The following is a 23,737-nucleotide window of genomic DNA, read 5'->3' as shown; positions in this document are numbered from 1 at the left end:
TACAAGCCCCAAGGAGAGCAGGAATAAGTCAGCCAGGTGCCACGACTGCCAAAAGCCAAAAGTCAAACACAAACAAAGGGTCCGGATTCTGAGAAAGAGAGCTGCACCACCGCTCCTGAGCCCCAGGCAAGAGAAGGGCAAGAGAAGTTCAGCACACCAGATACCTGACCTGCGTGGGGCTGACTCTCCTCTCCCACCCGGTGAGAACTCAGTGCTCCTATACTGCTCCCAAGTGTTGTGACTTAAGCCAGATAAAGCTCAAAACAGGAAAGCTCAGGGAACTTTGTGTAGACAGACAGGCACTGCCCTCAACTGCACCACTCTGTATGTTCCACTCAAAAAAGGGGGACACACAAACGACCCTGAGGTTCCTCGGCAGACCTCTGAGGACGTGCCCAAGCCTCTTCATCCTCTGGCCCGGGGTGGGGCCATGGCCCAGACACTGCAAGAGACAGAGAACTGTCCCTGAAAGGATGCCCCACTTTACTGTGGGGAATCCCACCCCTGTTGGGGGACAAGGATCTGATGAAGGCAGCCCAAGCCTGGGGAAGCCGACTGGGGGTGGGAGGATGGAGGACAAGAGAAAGAGCGTCAGGTCTTCTGGAAACAGCTTGGAGAACTGGGCTTGGTGTCAAAAGACTCCCTCCTGGGAGAAGAGCCCAAGCCCAGGTGGGGAGCCCCTAGACCCAACGAGAATGCCCACAGGTCACGTACTCAGAGGCAAACTTGTCCAGCCTCTTGAAGAGCTCGTTCTTCACCTTCAGATTCTCCACGATGGCCTCCACCACCAGGTCCGTGCTGTGGACTACGGATGCGGGGTCTGTGCTGGTTGATATGCTGCTCAGGGTCTTCTCCACAAATTCGTCACCAGCCTGACAGGGGGAGGAAGGAGAAGAGAGCGTTCACTGGACCCACTGGAAAACGCTATGTGCGATCTGCGGGTGAGGACAGGCGAACTTGCAACCTGAATACACCCAGGGATTCTAAGCAATAAAACTCCCTACATGTCTGCTCAGGGATGGTGGCATCTCAGGTACTTGCAGACGCTGGGGCAAGGATCAGCCTGGGAACCTGCCAGCTGCTGGTCGAGATGGCTGTGGTGCACAGGCCGTAGCCCTCACGCTGTTCGTCAGCTCTGCCCAGTCACCACACAGCCCTCTCGCAGCACCCGTCCGGGCTGGCTTTCTCTCTGTGCCCACTGTGAACAGATTGCCACGTGCTGTTGCAGGAAACAGGTGCTGAAATATGACCTTCCGGAGAAGAGGACAAGCTTAGCTTAGCACCCTTCATTAGTCTGAGACGTGGTACTGACTGTTCATCACTAACAGGGGCAGAGAAGAGCTGAGTAAGGGCAAGAGAAGTTCAGCACACCAGACTCAGCGGTCACTCTGCAAGCAATCAGTGCCCAGCACAGGAACTACTGGGGTCACAACAACGCGCCAGTCACAGCCTCTGCTCACGAAGAGATCGCAGTCCCACTGTGGTCTTATCTGTGACTCCACGTTTCCACAAACAGACCTTAGTGTGGGCCAAAGGCGGCACCTCTATCAACTGCCATTTTATCTAAAGATGGACTCTGTTCCTGGGGCATCAAAATGGGCACCACCAGCAAAGGCATCCAAAACCATCACGCAACAAAACAACTCTCACAGCCGGTCCACAGAAATACACCACCGTGAGAGGGCAGGTGATTTTCAGTTTTCTACTGGCTGCATTATAAAGAGGAAACAGGTAAAGTTAACACTATTTAACCCAATCCATTTAAGGTACTACCATCTCAACATGTAATCAATATAAAAAGCACTGAGATGTTTTAGACTCTTTTCTCTTATTAAGTCTTGAATTCTGGGCTCTGTCTCACACACACAATGCGCCCCACATCGCACGCTCCCGGCCCCTTGTGGCTGCTGTGCGGGTTGGTCAGCAGACAAAGCGAAGGGCTGCGCCCCTCCTCCATGCACATGCTGGCTGGAGATGAGAAAGGCCAACAGACGAGGCTCCCAAGGACTCACTCTTCCGAAGCTGTGCATCTTGAGTACAAGCATCTTGTTTTTGTTTTTTTAACCCTCTGAGTGGGGCCAAGCAGCAGAAGTTTGCAGAGTAAACACATGAAAAATGCAGATTACCTGGGTTCAGACTCACTCTGTCCTTGACTCCAACCTCTAGCCCAGGGCTCTTAAAATCTCACTTGCCTGGACCCTCACACATGACCAACTCAGGTCCCCTAGTCATGGAGAATATAGGGGACAGGTGACAGAGATGTTAATCTGCCTGTGGTATTTAGTGTTTGGATTTCTTCAGGGGGAGGGTAAAAATTAACTCCACTCCCACCCCTCTGGTTTCTGAAAGGTGACTACATATTAAGAAAATGCATGGCGAGATACCACTTCACACCTCCTATGATGGCTGTGATGAAAAAATGGAAGACTAAAAGTGCTGGCGAGGACGTGGAGAAACTGGAACCTTCAAATACTGCTTGCAGTAATGAAAGATGGTTCACCCACTATGGAAAATAGTCTGGTGGTGCCTCAAAAAGCCAAACACAGGACTGTCTTATGACCCAGCAATTCTACATCCAGGACAAATGTGAAAGAACTGAAGAAGGACCTGGACAGACGTTCACTGCAGCATTATTCACACTGACCAAAAGGTGAGAACAATGCAAGTGTCACTGACAGATGAATGGCTAAACAAAATGTGGTCTACACACACAGGAATACTATTCAGTCAGGAAAAAGAATGAAGTTCTGACACACACTGCAACCTGTGTGAACCTTGAAGATAGTATACCACACAAAATTAATCCGTCGTAAAAGGGCAAAAATCTGGATTCCAGTTACATGAGGTCCCTAGGAGAGGCAAACTCAGAGAGACAGAAAGCAGATTCAAGGTTACCAGGGGGTGGGAGGAGGAGGGAATGAGGACTTACTGCTTAATGGGTATAGAGTTTCTCTTGGGAAAGGAGAAAAAGTTTTGTAAGGAGTGGTGATACTTGCACTATAGCGTAAATATAATTAAAGTCACCCAACTGTACCCTTAAAAAGTTAAAATAGCAAATTTTGTTACATATTATTTTACAACACAAAATTTCAAAAGGGAATAGCCTGTGATATCCTGTGATATCTGAGGTGACAAACACAACAAAAGCCCCCCTTGCCCTCTTCTCTGCACATAAATGAAGTGAAATTCCATCCAAGCCCCAGGAGAGCAATCTCAAGCAACATTAAGAAGGTAGCAAAGGTAAGGAAAAATTCACTTGGGTGGGCGCCTGGGTGGCTCAGTGGATTACGCCTCTGCCTTCAGCTCAGGTCATGATCCCAGGGTCCTGGGATTGAGCCCCACATTGGAAATCTCTGCTCAGCAGGGAGCCTGCTTCTCCCTCTTTCTGCCTGCTGCTCTGCCTACTTGTGATCTCTCTTTCTATCAAATAAGTAAATAAAACATTTTTTTTTTTAATTTCACTTGGGTGATTTCTGCAGTACTTCCAAATAAACGTAAGGTCCAATGAGAAAGGGTCAGTAAACCAGAGTTCCCCACCTTCTGAGTTCAAGCTCTCGTACCCCCTCTGCTGCTGGGAAGTGGGAACACTCTTTTTATTTCCCTCTCCAGTAACTACATTATAAATGTGTGGAAGACATCACCCCAGCAGTCCAGATTTTCTATCTAAATGCAATGTTTATTATATCATTCTCTTTTTAACTTGAAAGTACCAAAATTCTCTTCCTGTTTTGCTCTCTTCCATCCATATGACAAAACAGGTGTTCTTCCATCCCAAATTCCCAGTAGAAAGAATGAGTTCACTACCTGCAGAAATCTTCTCCCTTACCTCCAAACCTCCCCAGTAATACAGTTGTTTACTTCTGTTTTGTAGTCAGTCCTCACAGAATGTTCAGTGATCATATGTCACTTATATTGGTCTAAAGTTATGGAAAAATGAGCTTTACTTGACAAATTGAAAAAGCAAGCAAAGGCCACCAAACATGTTATGTTCAGGAAACAGGTCTTGAAGTCACATAAACAAATTACCTTGGGGTTTTCTGCAAACTTCTTCTTGGCCACTTTTCTAAGGCTTTCCTCGATCCCCTTCTTAGATTTCGCCAGTATGTCTTCTGTCTGGTCCACCAACACTACTGTGTGGCCAGTTGCTGCAGCAACCTAGGGCAAAAAGGAAAGAAAGGAAACACAAAAGTTAGAAAAAACAGTAGAGTTTCACATTCCAGATGAACTCTGCCACCATTCTCTTCCAAATACTGAGGAAACATCATAAGGCAACCTCAACTAAACACACACTTCTCACCAGGCACCGCTCTGAAGGCTTTAAACGGTCAATGAATTCTCAGAAACACCTCATAAGGTTACTAAAGACAGGCAGGCAGCGGAGCTGGGATGTGACTCAAGGCTCTGAAGGCCACACCAGAACTATTTTCCAGCTGTTCCACAAGGGAGCCACTAAAATGCGGCTATTGAAATAAACAGAAATTGAATAAAATGAAAAATTCAGTTCCTCAGTTACACTAGCCATATTCCAAGTGCTCAACAGCCCATTCACAGAGCACTTAATTCCCCACCCATCATCTTTTTTCCTTAAAACTAGAGCATTCTATGCAGCTTGACTGTTAGCCCATCTCTCCTGTAGTCCTTAAATCAGCAATAGGCCAGACTTCTATAATGGTGGCAAAAAGATTCCAAGGGCTAGGATGCCTGGGGGGTTCAGTCGGTTAGGTGTCAGACTCTTGGTTTTGGGTCAGGTCATGATCTCAGGGTCGTGAGATAGAGCCCCGTGTAGGCTTCACATGGAGTCTGCCTGGGAGTCTCTCTCTCTCTCTCTCCCTCCTCCTTTCCCCTCCCCCATTCACACACATGCTCACTCTCGCTCCCTTGATCAAATAAATTAAAAAAAAAAAAAGACTCCAAGGGCTATTTAGTGACATGGCTCCCATGAAAGTAGGTCTCTGGTGACCAGCCAATTTAGGAGGGCAACTCCCCATCCCACCTTTGCTGAAGGTCAGAGGGTACACTTAGCGCAGCCCCGAAGTTCTCCTGGAGCCAGCTTAGTTCAGCCACATTCAGTGAATTCAGTGACAGGTCAATCCCTTTTTCATCACGATTTGCCAATAACTTTTTTAAAAAGATTTTATTTATTTATTTGACAGAGAGACAGTGAGAGCAGGAATACAAGCAGAGGGAGTCAGAGAGGGGGAAGCAGGCCTCCCGCTGAGCAGGGAGCCCAATGCAGGGCTCGATCCCAGAACCCTGGGATCACGACCTGAGCCGAAGGCAGGCGCTTAACGACTGAACCACTCAGGCGCCCGTGCCAATAGCTTTTGCAAGGACTGTGGAACAGGTAGTGTGGCTAAAAGTAGGTCACTGGGTCACATTACAGGTAAATACTGCACTCCGTTCATGCCGCAGGTAAGAGGACATGCAGCCTACAAGAAACATGAGTGATACAGGACACCAGCACGACTTAGATGCCCCTCGGAGTCCGAAAAGGCCCTGGCAGAACCACTGCACTGGAACGTCCTTGGATCAACAGTGTGTAGGAGAGGGCACAGTCAGCTGAAGCAAACCTGCCCAGAGAGGACAGGAAGACAGTTGTAACTCACCATCGGGATGCAAGGCTATTGAAACTCAAACTCCAAACTGAAAACCGGAGAGGAAAAGTAACAGAAGAGCACAACTCCACAGCAAAGAGGTCCAAATCCCTGAACCAAGACTTCCGAAGAACACTTATAAAAAATGGAAGTTAATTAACAATAGCACCTCTGACTTCTCCCTGAGCCAGCTCCCTACAGAGACTGCAGGTCTGAGCCTGTGGGACCTGTGGGCAGGAGTCAGGCTGCCGGCTCCCCAGAGCCTGCCTGGGAATCAGGTCAAGGAAGCACTGCCAGGAAGGTCTCATCAGCCTGGCTGGGCAACGGCGTTATCTTGATAAAAGGACAGAGGCAACTTGCCAAGTTGGCAAAAACGCAGGCCTGCAGGCGGGCAGCAAGTGCCCGCCGATCTGAAGCAAGCCTTCTCCCTGAGTAACAGCCGGCCGCAGCTCAGCTTGCCAACACTTGATCACGTGACATGAACTGGCCCCTCTCACACATGCAGAGTGAAGAAAGCAAGAGCACATTTAGAAACCGTGCAGAAAAGGCGAGCCAGCAGGCCCAAGACTGTTGTCTTCAGAAAGGCCCTTGGCTTGTCCCGGGAAACTCAGACTTGGAGACAGCGCCCATCCTTCCCGGAGGAGAGGGGCTCGCTGTGCCTAACCTGCTGATGCACTGTGGCCCTGCTGCACACCTGCCTGCCTTCCAGGGGTCCGGGACTTGGGTGTGTGCCAGGCAGAGGTACCTGTGTGCCCAGCCCCAGTGAAAGCCCAGGGCCCTGGGTCTCCGCCTAGCGTTCCCGGCAGGTGCTCCGCATGTGCCATCACACCCGGTTGCCAGAGGAACTGCATGTGTCCCGTGGGACCACACAGGGAAAGGGCTCTGGAAGCGGCCCCTGCTCTCCTTGGACTTTGCCCCTTGCCCCTTTCCTCCTGCTGCTTTCGTTCTGTATCCTTTTGCTGAAATAAACTGTAGCCACGGCCATCATTATGTGCTGGGTCTGCGACTCAATCCACAAACTCAGAGGAGGGGGTGGATTTGGTGAAGAATCCGGACACAGAAACTAAGGAAATAAATCTCCAATTCCAGATGCAGTTAGAGATGAAATTAAATTACTCTGAGGCAGGCAGCTGGCGGGCGCAATAGTTGAATGGGGGCGGGATGATCACTGATGGGGCACCTTGCCTGCAAGGCAGTGGCAGGCAGGGACACTAGTTTTAGGTACCTTCCATTTTTGTTTTGGCTCCTCTGAGTGTCCCTGCGGAATGACACAACTGATTTTCACTTTGTCCCTCTTAACTTCTGACCGAGATCATTCTCGGAATAGGCCAGGAATGACCCCCCACCTCCCAGATTTCTACCTGACTGGGTCCCGATCCTCTTTCCCCCTCTTTACCTCCAGCAGGAATCACTCAGAATTTTTTGCTCCTCAAGGAGTTGGAAAAGAGTATCAAGTACATTTGGCACAAGTTAATACCAAAGCTGAAGGGGACAGAGATAAAGAAAATGAGGGCAGTGTCCCTTTGCTCAGGGACTTTGTAATCACACTGAGAATACACAGGGGAGAGAACTAAGTATGTAAGACTCCATACAGGGAAGTCAAATAAAATAAAAATGGTCATCATGAAGAATCCTGTCAGGAAGCTGAACTCAGAAGGCTGGATAAAAGGAGATCTAGAATGGACCAACTTCCCAAGGAATAAAAGAACTAACCATAAAGAAGTGAGGGGTGATTTCACATCTTTTCTCTAGAAACCCACTTTCAAAGGTATTATAGTCATGTTTGATTGTGATAATCATGGGGCATTTTTGGTTATGTAACAGATAAGCCACAATGCTTTCCTTAGACAGCTAACCCTTGAACAACTTGGGGTGAGAGGTGCTGACTGACCCCTGCTGCTGCACCGCTGAAAATCCACATACAATTTTGACTCCCCCAAAAGTTAACTATTAATAGCCTACTGTTGACCATAGGCCTTATAGATAACAATCAATTCACACATATTTTGTATGCTTCATGTATTATATACTGTATTCTTACTATAAAGAAAATGTTCAGAAACTAATAAGGAAAATATACTTACAATACTGTAAAAAAAAAATATATGGGCGCCTGGCTGGCTCAGTCAGTTAAGTGCCCGACTCTTGATTTTGGCTCAGGACGTGATCTAAGAGTTGTGGGGTTGAGCCCCACATCAGGCTCCACACTCAGCATGGAGTCTCCCAGAGTCTCTCCTTCCCTCTGCCCCTCCTCCCCTGCTTACTCTCTCTCAAAATAAAATCTTAAAAAATAATAATAATAATACAGGGGCACCTGGGTGGCTTAGTTGGTTAAGTGACTGCCTTTGGCTGTCCCTGGGGTCCTGGGATCAAATCCCACATCAGGCTCCCTGCTCTGCAGGGGAGCCTGCTTCTCCCTCTCCCTCACCGACTGCTCCTGCTGCTTGTGCTGTCAAATAAATAAAATCTTAAAAAAAAAAAAAAAAAAACACAAAAACTGGGGTGCCTGGGTGGCTCAGTGGGTTAAGCCTCTGCCATTGGCTCAGGTCATGGTCTCAGGGTCCTGGGATCGAGCCCTGCATCCGGCTCTCTGCTCAGCAGGGAGCCAGCCTGCTTCTCCCTCCCTCTCTGCCTACCTGTAATCTCTTGTCAAATGGATAAATAAAACCTTTAAAAGAAAAAAAAAGTGTAAAACAATCCATGTATAAGTGGATCACCCGAGTTTAAACCCATGTTGTTCAAGGATCAACTGTAATTGTTTTAAACTGCAAGCAGATTCAAACCTAGATGAGAAGTACCCCAAATATTCAAGTAAACCAGAGATAAGTGCGTTACAAAAACACTAAAATGCAGCCAGGAAAACGCTTAGCTGGAAGAGCATTTTCGGCCTTCGTGCGGACCTTCTTCTCTTATCCAAAGTCCTCTGACAAACTCCCCCTGGCCACTCCTGCCCCCACTGTAAGAAGACACTAGCCAACCCGATCCCGGCCTTGCTTCATCGGAGTTTCTGACCAAGCTCACTGGAGACAGCACGTGTGTAGACCCTGACCAAACACAGCTATTACAACACCGGCTCTCCAGACAATGTCTCAGGAGAGCCAAGTGCACATGTCAAATAACTGTGTCAAAGGGACTGAGTGTGTAACCTTCAGCTTCCTTCTCACCTAGGAGATGCAAGAGATGCAAGGAGGGGCCAGACCTGAGAGAGAGGAAGACAGATCCTTCCTAGTGTGCTGTTACTGATCACATTCTTGCTCTGCAAAATTGCACTCAGCTCCACCGGGCCCCATTGGTCTCAAAAAGCTCAATGTTATCTCTCTTTCTCAAGTGACTGGAGTGTTTTCTATGCTCCCAAATGCCTCTACTGGTATTTCTGGTCCAGTGAGAAGGCCACAATTGTCTACTCTGAACAGTTATCCCAAGGAATCTTGTTTTGTTTGTTTTTGTAAATACTTTCTACTTCAGCTTTTCTTTAATTAATTCATAAAACTTCAGGAAAATATGAAGGAAATCTTACGGTAGATAGAAAGGACATTCCTAGGGCGCCTGGGTGGCTCCCTGGGTTAAAGCCTCTGCCTTCGGCTCAGGTCATGATCTCAGGGTCCTGGGATCGAGCCCCGCATCGGGCTCTCTGCTCAACGGGGAGCCTGCTTCCTCCTCTCTCTCTGCCTGCCTCTCTGCCTACTTGTGATCTCTGTGAAATAACAACAACAACAAAACAGCACACACACACACACACACACACACACACACACACACAAAGAAAGGACATTCCTATTTAAACCCAAAGTGGATATGGTTAGGTCTGAATAAAGAAAATGTAGGCAAAAAAGAGAAAATTAAATTCTCCTGAAATATTTTCCATTTTATGAAGACGTTCTTTAGTGCAGGTCACAATTTATTTGTGTAGAAATCAATGAACGTCAAACTAAAAATTTAAACGTTAAAATACAATTACAACGTTAAATTACAAACCCAGTGATTTCAAGTTATAACAACATTTACATTCTACCCACCTGCAGAGAGCAACCCATCCCAATGTTCTAGTTTCTTGCAATCATCTCTTGCAGAAATACCCTATGGACAGATACCAGGTCAGCAATATCTCGGGGACAACTTCAAGCCGTATTTGTCTTTGCAACCCTAAGTGCCTGGCCCAGACTCAGCACTCAATCTTTACTTGCTAAATAAATGGGCAAACAAAACACAATGTTAGATACTTAATACAATTTCCACAGGATAAGCCTAGTGCTTTTTGACTGTATTTATCTACTCCTGCTGTGTGTCTCAACTGTCCAACACTGAGATGACCCAGGATGCAAGCAGTCTGTCGCCTGACCTCATGCATTCGATGTCAGACTCTCACCCCAGCTGCACGACTCCCATCCCAGAAGCGCTCAGTAAGCTGAGACAGTATTAAGCATGGCTAGACAGCCACAGGCCACTTCATAAAGGCCAGCTTGTTTTTTCTGTTATTAATGCATTTGTCTTATTTCCCCTATGAGATCCCTGAGAGCTGGGAGAGCTTACAAAAATAACAGTCTCTACCCACAATTATCAGAAAGAACACAAGCCCTTAAAATGAACAAACAAACAAAAAACCCAATGCAGCAAAATTCAGAGATGTAATGTACTGAGCATTTACTACGTGCCAGGCACATATTTTGCATTTTCCAAGACTATCTCTGATCAATCCAATAACCGTGCTGAAGTAGACACCATCCTGTTTTGCAAAAAAAGGAATGAAAGAGGTTGAGTCACTTGGCCCAGTATCACTCAGCGGCTAAGCTGTGAAGCCAGAGTTCAAATTCCAAGGCTGTCTGGCTCCAGAACTTTTCTTGTAATCTGGTTAGAGGAGGACAAGGAATGCGGTCTTACTTGTTGAGACAACCACCTTTCAAAATACAGTTAATAATAAAGTATCTTTTCACAAAAATTTCACGCTATTGACTTTTTTTGTATTCTCTTTCCCCCATGCCTTCCTTAGTAACTATTACAGATGTGGTGACATCTATAAAAATTCCTCTTAAATAACATATCAGTTCTTCCCCAGACTGGAGTCCTAATACAAATTCACAGTCCTTACGAAATTGGCAGCACCATTCCATTTTGTACAGGAGGTAAACTGGGGCTCAAAGAGGTTCCATACCTTGTACACAGTCCCACGGTGAGGGTTAGCAAGAGGTGTGATAACATCCTGAAGCAGCCTTTGGTTCCATCAAACCACAGTCACATTCACAGCAAATATGACGTGAAAACCAAGAACATCTATCCAGACAGATGACATCTGCCACGTGAGCATGAAAGTCTCAAAAGACACCTGAAACACCCTGTGGTTCTAGAACAGCAGTTCTCCAAGTGTGGGGCCCACACCAGCAGTATCAACCACACCTGGGGGCTTGTCAGAAATGCAAATTCTCAGACTCCACTCCCAACACAATGAATCAGAAACTATGGGTTGGGGCCAGAATTATAACAAACCCTTCCTGGTGATTCTGGTGCTCTAAGATCTGTGCTCCAATCTGGCTGTGGATAAGAATCAGGTGGGGAACATTTAAACCGACCAATGTCCAAACCTCATCTGTGGATACTCTGATTTATGCAGTCTGAAGGCGCTGGCATTTTAAAAATAACCCAAGACAATTTGGGGGGAAGATTTATTTATTTGAGAGAGAGCGAGCCGAGTGGGAGGGAAGGGGCACAGGAGAGGGAGAGTATTAAACAGACCCTGCTGAGTGCAGAGCCCAACAAGGGGCTTGCTCTCAGGGCCCTGATATCATGACCTGACCTGAAACCTAGAGTTGGACACTAAACTGACTGAGAATCAACCTCAAGCTTGATTCTAAGGTGATTCTAATGTGCAGCCCAAATACCAAAGCATCACTTGAAAAGAACCCATCTTCCCTGATTCCTACCCCCACCCCACTCACCCCAGTCCTTCTGGGTTGCCAATTATCTCTTCAAACCACTGAGAAGCCAGAAAATCTCTGTCCCTGTCTTCCTGCTGCCCTGTGGCCATAAGCAAGTTCTAGACGTGATCTAGAAGACACGATCTCGAAGGAAGACTCCTCTCCTCCTTCTCCCCAGGTCCCTGAAGGAAAAGTCAGGCCCCACAAGCTGCTACTTCTGTCTAGGCTTCTTGAACATCAGCGACTCGCCACATCTCCCCTAAAGAAAACTTGCTTCTTAATTCCTTTCTTCAAGGTCAGGCCCTGCACACGTGTTTCCCAATTGTGTCCCACTCCCCTCCCTTGAAATGGCTGCCTTCTGGCCTTGATCTCTAGCCATATTTGCATCTGTACTGATCTTTGAATCTTAACTGATGGCTCCTGGCTAACCCCTAACAGCCTTAAGCCAGCCACTCCCTCTTTCTTCTCCACAAGCCCCAATGCCAAGAAAAATCCTCCGCTCCTTAGAGAAGAAATCCCCTGAAAAACTCCACAACAAATGGAAATCCGAGTCCAGTTTAGAGTCCTTCCTATATGCCAGACACCAGGCCTATCCTATCTCATTTAATTTTATTTAACCAAGTCTCAAGTATTATCAAGTGCCGATTTTTTAAAAAATTTTTTAAAAAAGATTTTATTTATTTATTTGACAGACAGAGATCACAAGTAGGCAGAGAGGCAGGCAGGGAGTGAGGGGGGAAGCAGGCTCTCTGCTGAGCAGGGAGCGTGATGTGGGGCTTGATCCCAGGACCCTGGGATCATGACCTGAGCCGGAGGCAGAGGCTTTAATCCACTAAGCCACCCAGGCGCCCCTCAAGTGTCAATTTTAATGAGATGTCACTTTACAGTTCTGTAGTATTCTCTTGAAAACAATGAAGAGACTAAAACCTGCAATAAAAGAGCACATAATATTATTTTTGACATCTGGAATGGGAAAATTCCTTATGCAGGTACCATTACTCCCACAGTTCATTGCTGACCCTGAGATAAGAAGCACGGAATACAGGTATCTGCAGCATGAGCATTCCGCTAACTGCTGGAAGGCTCGCACTCCTCGGCATTCAGAGCTCCTACATTTTTACCAAGTGCCAGGAACTCTTCTCTTCTCCCACTTCTCTTCAATTTACAGCAGAGTTCCTGGAGGAGGTACTGTATCTTCCCTTGCCACAAATAATACGGCAAACGTTAAGTGTACATACTAGCACTGAGGCCTCATATCTCATCGGTGATAACAATAAAAACACTCACATCACCCAGAAGAGGCTTAAGATTTCAGGATCATCAATGAAAGGAAAACACATAATTTTTAAAATTTCCTACAGAATTTTCAGGGCCCCCAAATCTTCTTTTCATAAAGACCTTAGCCCGAAAAACAATGACCTCATCTAACCTTTCTGGGAATCAAAAGATCAAATGTTAAGAAGGTTTGTACAGCTGAGTTACAAAGTATCAAGAAAACAAAAGAAAAAAAAGGTCACACACTTAAACTGAAATACAGGGCTGAGGCTTGGTTTAACAGCACTCCTCTTTGAGTCGCACGTAATAACAACACACTAGCGCAGGGGTACTACGTCAACAGCAAAAGCCTCCCAGCTGAGTTTCCCCACTCTAAGTTCATCTCTCCCAACCTTACAGATGTTTGTTTCATTTTCTTAAAGTGCAAGTGAGAAGTCTTCATGGGTTCATATCCCTTCCTCCACTAACTACCCAGGTCTAAAAGTGTCGAACTCCTAACTCCTAAGGCCATCCTACACAGTTCCTTCAAGCCTCTTCTTTTTAACCTTAAACCCTCTTTCCCATCTAATTTCTCTCTTTCCTCACTCTTTCTTGTAAGAACTATACCTATCCACTGCTGAGGCCCACTTCTCTCCCATGACAGCGATGGTGGTTAATGTTTATGGCTTTCTGGTGACCCCTCCCCAGTGAAATCCAGAGTCCTTCAAGTGCTTAGGGCTTCATTCACAGCTTTCAGTTACACTCTGGATTGAAGGCTAAGAGCAGAACAAGACTGCTGTGTTATCTTGGAAGCCAAATAATGGTACTGGGGTACACAGTGGGGAAGCCTTTGAGAACAGTCTGGGTAAAAAACGCAGGATTAGAAAATGCTTTCAACAAATGATCCAAAGTCACAGATAAGAAGCTTGGCTTCTTGGAAGTGAGCAAGAAGTGCTCCTCTATGAAGGAGCAACTGTGCTCCTCTATGAATGCAGGGGGGCTACCATTTAAAGTACTATGCTGGCTACATCTCCATGTTCATTCCTTCCACTACTGCCTACCGCCTACGACATGCTCAACATCTCTGTCGCTCGTGCCTCTTCCAGGCTCTGGGATGAGGTAGTGAACAAAACAAGACCCCTGCTCTCAGATAGCTTTCACTCCTCATAAATTACCCAATTTCATCTTCATAACAGCCTTTGGGGTGGCGCTCTAACAATAAGCAACATGCAGGTCTGCAGATGACTGGGATTTGAAGGTAGGGCTGTCTGCATTTGGAGCTCGCATGCTGGCTATTCTAGACCCAAAAGGCACTGCTGGGTCTAAGGGGAACAGTCAAGATCATTAGGAGCTGGGCAAGAGCTAGCCTATTTGGAGCTCAATTACCAGCTGTGAGATGGGAAACTTTCCATGACCTTTGTGGGCCAGGTGGAACAACAGGTTTGTTGAGAGGATTAAACGAGTTATTACATGTTGAACACCCAAAATGGTGCCTGGCATGTCACAAGAGCTCATTATTTTTATTCTAGGCAGCTCCCTTCCTCCTTGTTCGAGGGTCTGAGGCCTAATACTAGATCCAGATATAGCCTCCCACGGTAAATAATTTTATTTTGCTTTTGTTCTTAGACCTTCCAATCCCAAGACTTGTTCCCTTTCTGGTTTTCATTTTCAGGTTTTCCTTTCTTTGTCCTTCTGTCTTTACAGACTGGGATCTCTTTTCATTTAAAAAGAAAATAAGGGGCACCTGGGAAGCTCAGTCAGTTAAGCCAACAGACTCTTGATCTCAGCTCAGGTCATGATCTCAGCAGTCCTGGGACTGAGCCCTGCATCGGGATCGATGCTAAGCAGAGTCTACTGAAGATTTTCTCAGTCTCTCTCTCAAATAAATAAATCTTAAAGAAGAAGAAGAAGAAGGAAAAAAAAAAAAAGAGGTGGAGAGGGGCCCCCACAAACTCCCTTAGCCACCTTAAGCTGGCCTTTGTTTCACCACTAAAGTCCTCTGATTACTGTGCGGCAGAGTGGTATGAAGAATACAAGTTCTAGAACTGGACTTTCTAGGTTTAAACCCTGGGTTAGCCACCTACTGCATGACTTCCGGCAAGTTACACAGCCTCTCTGTGGTTTCCTGATGTGTTACAAAGAGCAACACAGTACCTTGCTCACTGGATTGCCACAAATGCATTTAAAGTGCTTAGACCAATGCCAGGTACATAGACCGGCAATGATGCTTGTTAGCTGCCGCTCTGGTCACCAGGCCTGGTGCTTCCACTCTCTCCCCAGCCATGCAGTTCCTAAACCCTATTAATATGGTTTCCTCCATCACCAGTGCTGTAGTTAATTACATATAACTTATCTGTGGTCTTCTAAGCGCTAAAGCCAATGCCTGTTCTCTGACTACGTCTTCTACTTTTCCACAGCCGGGGCACTCTGTCAACTAGACCTTACTTTTTGAAATGCTCTCTTCAATTTCTTATCTCTGTTCCTCTTAGCCATATTTACTTTTTTTTTTTTTTTTGTAAGATTTTGTATTTATCTGTCAGAGAGAGAGTGAGCACAACCAGGGGGGAGCAGCAGGCAGAGGAGAAGCAGACTCCTCGCCAAGCAATGAGTCTGACACAGGACTTGATCCCAGGGCCCCGGGATCATGACCCAAACTGAAGGCAGATGCTTAACCAACTGAGCCACCCAGGCACCCCATATTAACTTCTCTGAATCTTCTCAACCACTGAACAAAGGGTATCCTTCAAGGTTCTGCTTTCAATATTCTTTTCTTCTGCCTCTATCTTTTTCCTTCTGGAATCTCAATCATTCTCATAATTCAAACTGTGCCTACAACTAACATATTCTCTTCTCAGTCATCATCTTGATGTCCTACAGTCATCATCTTGACATCCTAAAACGTTCTCTCTGAGCTTAACTGTACCACTATTCTGACACTCACAATCTGCTACATAACACTTTTTTCTTAATCTAAATCCCTAATTACTGTCCAAAAAAACCTACGCCTTATCCAAGACCCACTTCAAACGCTACCCTCTCTATGAAGCCTTTTTCCAAATGAATGTGCTCTTTTCTCTGTTTTGACACCTCAGAGCTAGATTCTTACTGGTCTTATGCTGCTACTTTATACTGAAGTAAACTGTGTCATTTGGATCTTTGTCTAGCAATCTCTGCTCCCAGGTGAAATTCCTTATGGCATAAACTGATTTGGTCTTTATACCTTCTAGTAATTACCACATGCCTTGCACATGGTGGCTGTCCCAAAAGTAACTGGTAAATACTAAATTCTTTGGAGTAACCTGAGCCTGTACTCTTCTCCAGCCACACCCCACTTCTTCCTCCATACTATTTTATGGCCACCAGGAAGCCCCATTTCCCTTACTGCTGCTTGGGGGTCTCCAGTCATCTTTTAGAATTCAACACAGAGGCTATTTCTCCTTTAGTGACATGTCTCCCAAACTTTCACAGAGGCTATTTCTCCTTTAGTGACATGTCTCCCAAACTTTAACAGAGGTGGTCACTTCTTGGAACCTCTACTGACTTACAGATACAAGAAAATCTTTCATATAGGACTGCAAATACTGAAAGAAAAAGCACAGAGCTGGTGTGAGCCACCAGCTATCAATGGCTGCTCCATTATGTAGGCAGTGCAGTCACCAGGATATGGACACAACAGATAAATCAAAACCAAACTGGTCACAGGTTATTTTATGTTGTAAAATCTTACAAATTTCAGAATAACAGGCACTAACCCATCGGTAGATAGGAGAAAGTCCAGGTGTGAAAGATAAAAGATAAATTGGACATGGGAAAGTTGACCAACACCAACTTTTAATGGTGAACTCAAGATAACACCTAGAGATTTTTTCAAAAAAGCTGTTGTATCATCCACTTCAGAGTCTGAATTTGCTGTTACCCCAAATACCAACACAGGGTGGGTCTGGCACACTCCTATGTGTAGTCCAAGCAGAATTTCCAGTAGAGGCACCTGGGTGGCTCAGCAGGTTAAGCGCCTGACTCCTGACTTCCGCTCAGCTCGTGATCTCAGGGTCTTGAGCATGCCCCACGTCAGGCTCCATGCTCAGCATGGAGTAGGCTTGATATTCTTCCTCTCCCTCCTCCTCTGCCCCTCCACCAGCTTGCTCTCTAAAGAAATAAAGTCTTTGAAAAAAACTCCCATTAATATAAATTTCATATAAATATATATAGTACAATATATGCATATGCCTTTTTTTTGAGAGAGAGAGAGAGTGTGTGTGTGTGTGCAAGCTGAGGGTGGGGAAGAGCAGAAGGAGTGACTCTTAAGCAGGCTCCACACCCAGCATGGAGTGCAACTCAGGGCTCAGTATCACCACCCTGAGATCATGACCTGAGCCAAAATCAAGAGTTGGACCCTTAACTGACTGAGTCACCCAGGTGCCCATATACATATGCCTTTTTCACATATACTTTTAAAATGTCCCTTTTTCCTTATCATAAAAGAGGTATCATATAGATCAAGTCAGATCTTATGTATTTAAAAGTCTTACCTTAAGGTACCTAAAAAGATTTACTTATTTCAGAGAGAGAGAGAGAGAGCTCGCGGATGAGCAAGCATGAGCGGAGATAGAGGCAGAGGCAGAGGGAGAAACGGACTCCCAGAGCGGGGACCTCCCCCAAGTGCATCCTGATTCGAGGACCCCAAGATCATGACCTGAGCCAAAACCAAGAATCAGACAGACGCTTAACCAACTGAGCCATCCAGGTGCCACTGGCCTTAGGATATTTAAACCACGAGAACTTTCATCTGTATCAGGTCACATCCCAGATGTAACAGACAGGAACTCTATCTGCCTCCACTAGTTAGTCGTTCATGCTTGTATTTCCTTCTCTGGACATTGAAGTCCTCAAGAGCAGCAACCACGTAGTACATTTTACCCACCCTAAAACCCAGCCCATGCAAGACACTTAATACTGGTGAAAAGAACACATGAATAATAGATTTCTAAAAAGCCTTAGTTCATAAATTATTTTTGGACAGAGTTCTCAATAAGTCATGACTATATAGAATGGCTAAAATTAACAACACAGGAAACAACAGATGTTGGCAAGGATGCAGAGGAATGGGAACCCTCTTACACTGCTGGTGGGAATGCAAACTGGTGCAGCTGCTCTGGAGAACAGTATGGAGGTTCCTCAAAAAGTTAAAAATAAAGCTACGCTATGACCCAGCAATCGCACTCCTGAGTGTTCACCCAAAGGACACAAAAAATATAGATTCGAAGGGATATATGCACAGCAATGTTTATAGCAGCCATTAACAACAGCCAAACTATGGAAAGACCCCAGTGCCCGCTGACTGAGGAACGGACAAAGACGACGTACGTGTGTGTGTGTGTGTGTGTGTGTGTGTGTGTGTGTGAGATGGAGTATTATTATCCAGCCATAAAAAAGAATGAAATCTTGCCATTTGCAATGATATGGATGGAGCTAGAGGGTATTATCCTAAGCAAAGTAAGTCAGAGAAAGACAAATACCACATGATTTCACTCATTTGTGGAATCTAAGAAACAAAACACATGAGCATGGCAGTGGGGGAAAGAGAGGCAACCAACTCTTAATTATAGAGGACAATCTGAGGGCTGCTGGAGGGAAGGTGGATGGGGGTTTAGGCTGGACGGGTGATGCGTATTAAGAAGGCACTTATGATGAGTATGTAAGTGACTAATCACTAAATTCTTCATCTGAAAGTTAACACTGTATGTTAATTGGAATTCAAAAAAAAAAAAAAAACTTGAAAAAAAAGCCATGACTGTAACTTGAAACTATAACAACTTTCCCATAACTTTCAAGTTGCTTATGAAAAATCACATTACTTTGAAAAGTACAGTAACACCAACAGAAAGAGCTAATAAACACAGTCCTTTAGTCAATGCTACAAAAGTCTCTGCTATGTTGGCAAGCACATTAACTGTTTTCTGGCACTGGTGGTTAAGATGGCAGGCAAAAGCAGAACTGAAAGACAACTGCTGTGCAGTATGAGTGATTTAAAAAATGAACTTATGCTTAATTTCCTCCAGCATGTGAACGGGCCTTGTACCCTTTTATCAAAGGGGTTGTGGGCAAGGCTAGAGGCATGCAAACCCTGTATTTGTGACCATCTGAGGGGCACAAGTGTGAGCCACATCAAGGATGGCCACAGACACACAGGTTGTTTCTCTATCACACCAGGGAAATGAAGGCACCTTAGCTTCTGACAACTGCTACACAGTCAGAGATGAGCAAAAGCATTTATTGTTCATGTTTATTAGCTACTGATAATTAGCTACAGATTTTTAGATCAGAAAGACACCCTAACAATCAGTCAGTGTGGTGGCTTTCAAACTTTTTTAACCATAAAATCCTTCTACAGGAATGCATACGGAAGAGCGATACGTAAAACAGAGGTCAGGGGAGGGAGGTCTGGGAACCACTGAGGAGACTCAGAGAACCCTGACAGTCCATCAGAGCTTTAGTGTAAAAATCTCTAACCTAGTCACATCCCTTAGGATGGCTATGACAAAAAAACAAACGAATGAACAAAAACCAGAAAATAAGTCCTGGCAAAGATATGGAGATATAGGCACCTTTGCCCACTGCTGATGAAAATGTAAAATGTTGCAGCTGCTTTGGAATATGTTACAGTAATTCCTAAAAAATGGAAAAATTACATATTACCCAGCAATTCTACTTCTAGTTATATACCCAAAAGAACTGAAACCAAGGACTCTCAACAGCCCTTGTTAGTTCTATGTATACCCATATTTACAGCAGCATCAGTCACAGTAAGTGGAAGCAACCTGAGTGCCCCAAGACAGATAACTGGAGAGACAGAATGTGGTATATACATCACTCCATTAAAAATATTCCAGTGTACTATTATTCCTTAGACAGGAAGGTAACTTGGACACATGGTACAACACAGATGAACCTTGAAGATATAATATTAAGTGAAATAAGCTAGTCACAAAAAGAAGACTACTGTATGATTCCACTTAGGTCCCTAGAACAGTCAGAGACAGAAAGTGGAACGGTGGCTTCTAAAGGCTGGGAGGGATGGGGGGAAGTTATCGTTCAATGGGTACAAAACTTCAGTTTTGCAAGATTCAGAGTTCTGGAGATAGATGATGGTGATGGTTTTCCAACAATGTGTATATGCTCAAATATCACTGCACTGCATACAGGTCTCCCCCACTATCTGGAAGTAGAGCATTCCCATAACACCTTTCGTTAGCCAAAATGGTATAAAGTGAAAAAGCACTTATCATTAATGTATACGGGAAAATTTTGAACCTCCTCAGACCCCAAAAATAACCTCTTGAGCTCTTTTGATATGTTAGGACACATCTTGCTGATGCATACACAAAATAAACGAAGATAAAGCACAGGTGCTCGCAGACACAGTTCAAAGCCCTGGTGGCTCGGGCTGAGCATGGTTCCCAGGGGCTCTGAGCGTGGTTCCCAGAAAGGAGCCCCTCCAGCTGTGCATGGCCTCTCTCACCACAGCCCCGCCTCTCTCACAGCTGGCAGCCAAACAAGTGCTGAATGCTTTTTCACCTATTTTTGTAACAGCAAAAGTCCTCCATGGCTTTCCTTCAGTTACCAAAAAGAGACTGATGTAGATCTTTCAGAAAAGCAGTATGGCATAATGCAAGCTCTTGGAAGATGGGCGGAAACCCACATGTAAAAATGGCTAAAATGATCGATTTTATGTTATGCCTATTTTACCACAATTAAAAAAACAAAAAACAAGAAAACAAAAAACCTTTGTTCGATCCCAACACAACACTTTCATTTTCCTGAGGAAAGAAACAGAACTAAAGCAGAAAAACCATTCACGTAAGATCACACTACAGGTAGTAGCGTTCTACCCAAAAAGGCACTTCCATCTATAGCACTTATTCCACCAAACTCTTCAATGGTCCCTGGGAACCAAAGAATAGAACTTCAGTTCCCACATACAGCTTGCGAAGCCCTCCACAGTGGAGACTCACCTCTGCTCCAGACGCACCGCTCCCTGATGCCGACCACTTCACCACCACGGCCTCCACGTCTACTACTGTCTCCTCTCCTGGCCTCTGCTCGGTCCATGCCATCTCCGCAGCTTCCCCTCACTAACTAAGCCTCAGTATCGCACAGACAACGTCTAAGTTTCACACATACTAAGTGCTGAGTACACAGATAATAAGTAAGATCACAGATCACTTGAGACCTCCCACCCCAAGATCTTAGCTCTGGGCTAGCTGTCCCTCCTGCGCTCCGGTAATGGCCCAGCACCCATCTCACTGCTCTGACCATCTGTTTCAGCCTTGTCTTCCCTACTTCCCCACCGTAGGCTCCCGACAAAATGTCATTTGTCTCTGTGTACTGGGCACCAAGACCAAGGAAATACCCCCGGGAAATACCCACCCCAGGAAATACCAACCAAACAGAGCTGGTAGGAAAGCTAAGATGAGATCAGATCTCCTGAAGGTCCAGGGTTCTTTTCATCAGTGTAGCTGAAGGCCCCCGCCAATGTGAAAATAATTATATTACCAGAGGTTCTTACTTAGAAAAGAATTTCATGTGTTGCACCTGCAAAGAAACCACACTCATTCTTCTTGAATTATGCAGCAGTGCCCCCCAAGTTATTCCCAACTTTTGAGGAAGAGATGGCAGTGGAGAAATGGAACAGAAAAATAAAGGTCTTTTGTTCATTCTCCCATAGACAGCTGTTGTTCTTACAATAAAGAGGGCTCTGCCTACCATTTTTAACTTGAGCAACCATAATTTTTTTTTAAAGATTTTATGTATTTATTTGACACACACAGAGAGAGATATCACAAGTAGGCAGAGAGGCAGGCAGAGAGAGAAGGAGGGGAAGCAGGCTCCCCGCTGAGCAGAGAGCCCGATGCGGGGCTTGATCCCAGGACCCTGAGATCATGACCTGAGCCGAAGGCAGTGGCTTAACCCACTGAGCCACCCAGGCGCCTGAAGCAACCATAATTTTAGTGAGCCCATTAGGAACTCCTGTTTTTTGTTTTTTTAAAGATTTTATTTATTTATTTGACAGACAGAGATCATAAGCAGATAGAGAGGTAGGCAGAGAGAGAGAGAGAGGAGGAAGCAGGCTCCCCACTGAGCAGAGAGCCCGATGTGGGACTCGATCCTAGGACCCTGAGATCATGACCTGAGCCGAAAGTAGAGGCTCAACCCTCTGAGCCACCCAGGCGCCCAGGAACTCCTGTTTTGTATTGTAGTACCTACCCACTGAAAGACCTTGAGGACAAGCAATCTATAATGGAAAGAAATTTATTTGAAGGCTATGTCCTCATAGTTCCATGACTTCCCTAGCCTTGGTGGAAGGCAGGCTTAGCCAGAGAAAAATATTTTTAGACCAGGGTGCTTCAGAGCTGTAAAAATAGGCCAGGTAAAGAGCACACTTGTCAAAGCCCCAGAGTACTCCAGCCACTGGGCCAAGGAAGCAGGCCAAGCAGAAGCATGCTGGTTTTATGTATTTTTGCAAACAGATCACCAGATCTGAAGCAGCTTCTCCAAAGCATAACCTGAATGGTAAGTGTATGAGAACTCTGTCACCTGGTACAGAGCGCTGTCTCATACGCCTCTACACGACAGGAGGTTCGTGGGGCATCAGCATTACGCTGCCTCCGAAAACTACTCTGACTTCCTTCCAACACCCAAAATAAGTGCACCAAGTGAGCACTCATGATGCTGACTATAGCCAGACATTGCTTTTCCTCTGCATCAAGGCCCGCCCTTGAGCACATGATTGGATTCAGGAAGGAAAAAAGTCATAAATCAGATGTGTCTCTCAGAGCTGGCAATTCTGGGTTTATGATTATCTCCGATTGTGCAATCCCTTCAACTCTGCCATCCGCGTGGGCTGTCTTGGCTAGCTTCAACAATCCAAAAAAAGGCATTCCACTGAGGCTTTCAATCACGACTGCCACCATAACCAGCTGGTTGATTCTTAGAACAGTGTAATTGATTAGCTGGCTTTTTTTTTTTTACTTGATTTTTATATTTCAAAAAGGATTTCTAAAAAGCCAAAGAAATGTGCCTTCATTTTCAGATGAGAAGAACACTTTTTTTTAAAATTCGGTAAGCATCTGGATTTGGTAACATAGAGGAAAATAACTTCTCTCCCAGGACTGTCTCCTCCCATCTCCCACCAATTCCGGGAAGGAGAAGGGGCAACTGGACATATCACTAGCCATCAACAAACCCTTGGTTTGACCCAGCTCTCCAAGATGTTGCCATGATGAATGCTTTCTGAGTAGAAAAGACAGTCACAAATCCAAACTGCTCTCCGTAAGATGAGTACGGCAGTGTCTGCTAGAATGAATGGGTCTTGCTAAAGGACCAATTAAGAGGCTCCCACAACGATTTGAGGATCAATGCCCGGTCCAGAAATTACAAAGGGGAGTGCAGGGGAAAGAACACTCCTCACAGAGAAAAGCCGCAGAGCCTTTTGCAGAATAGAAGAGACTCCGACCGTGACCTCAGCCTCAGAGTGTCTGTGGCTGGAGGAACAACAGTGGTAATGACAGAGGGAGGAACGACGCAGGGAAAGCTGGAGGGACAAAGGAAGGGAACTGGCTGAATGATTAAGTTTTGGCTGCAGTTTAAGTCTATTCTTGGCAGAAAGGTGGCATCAGGGAAGCCAAATAGAGATCACCAGGGAGTGATTCCTACTTCGAGTCTAGAACTAAGGAGAGGTCAAGCTGTTATCTACTGATTCCAGATACCCATGAAAGATCCCCCCCACTCGCGGAGACCACCCTTCTCTCCACAACACAGCAGAGGCCAGAGGTCCAGGCAGAATTGTGCTTACCTCGGCTTCGGGGATCAGACACCTTCAAAGACAGTGAAAAGAACTGAGAATAGAGACGTCATCCCTGGATGGGTCTCACAAATCCACAGGAAAGCCACATTTACCAGATAGTTGCCACTGAACATGCT

General features: G+C 45.5%; 1 protein-coding gene across 1 annotated transcript in view; it reads right to left on the bottom strand.

Moving 5' to 3' along the window:
* Window positions 1–23,737, bottom strand: part of HADH (hydroxyacyl-CoA dehydrogenase) — a 47,392-nt gene that overhangs the window by 18,261 nt on the left and 5,394 nt on the right. The window contains exons 2-3 of the mRNA XM_059377030.1: window positions 4,027–4,155; window positions 715–872 (exon numbers count right to left, since the gene is read on the bottom strand). Of these exons, the coding sequence (XP_059233013.1) occupies window positions 715–872; window positions 4,027–4,155 (287 nt within the window). The remainder of the gene's footprint in view (window positions 1–714; window positions 873–4,026; window positions 4,156–23,737) is intronic.

Source organism: Mustela nigripes, chromosome 1, assembly GCF_022355385.1.
Source record: "Mustela nigripes isolate SB6536 chromosome 1, MUSNIG.SB6536, whole genome shotgun sequence".
NCBI classification, from domain to species: Eukaryota; Metazoa; Chordata; class Mammalia; order Carnivora; family Mustelidae; genus Mustela; species Mustela nigripes.
This window is presented reverse-complemented; position numbering and strand designations above follow the sequence as displayed.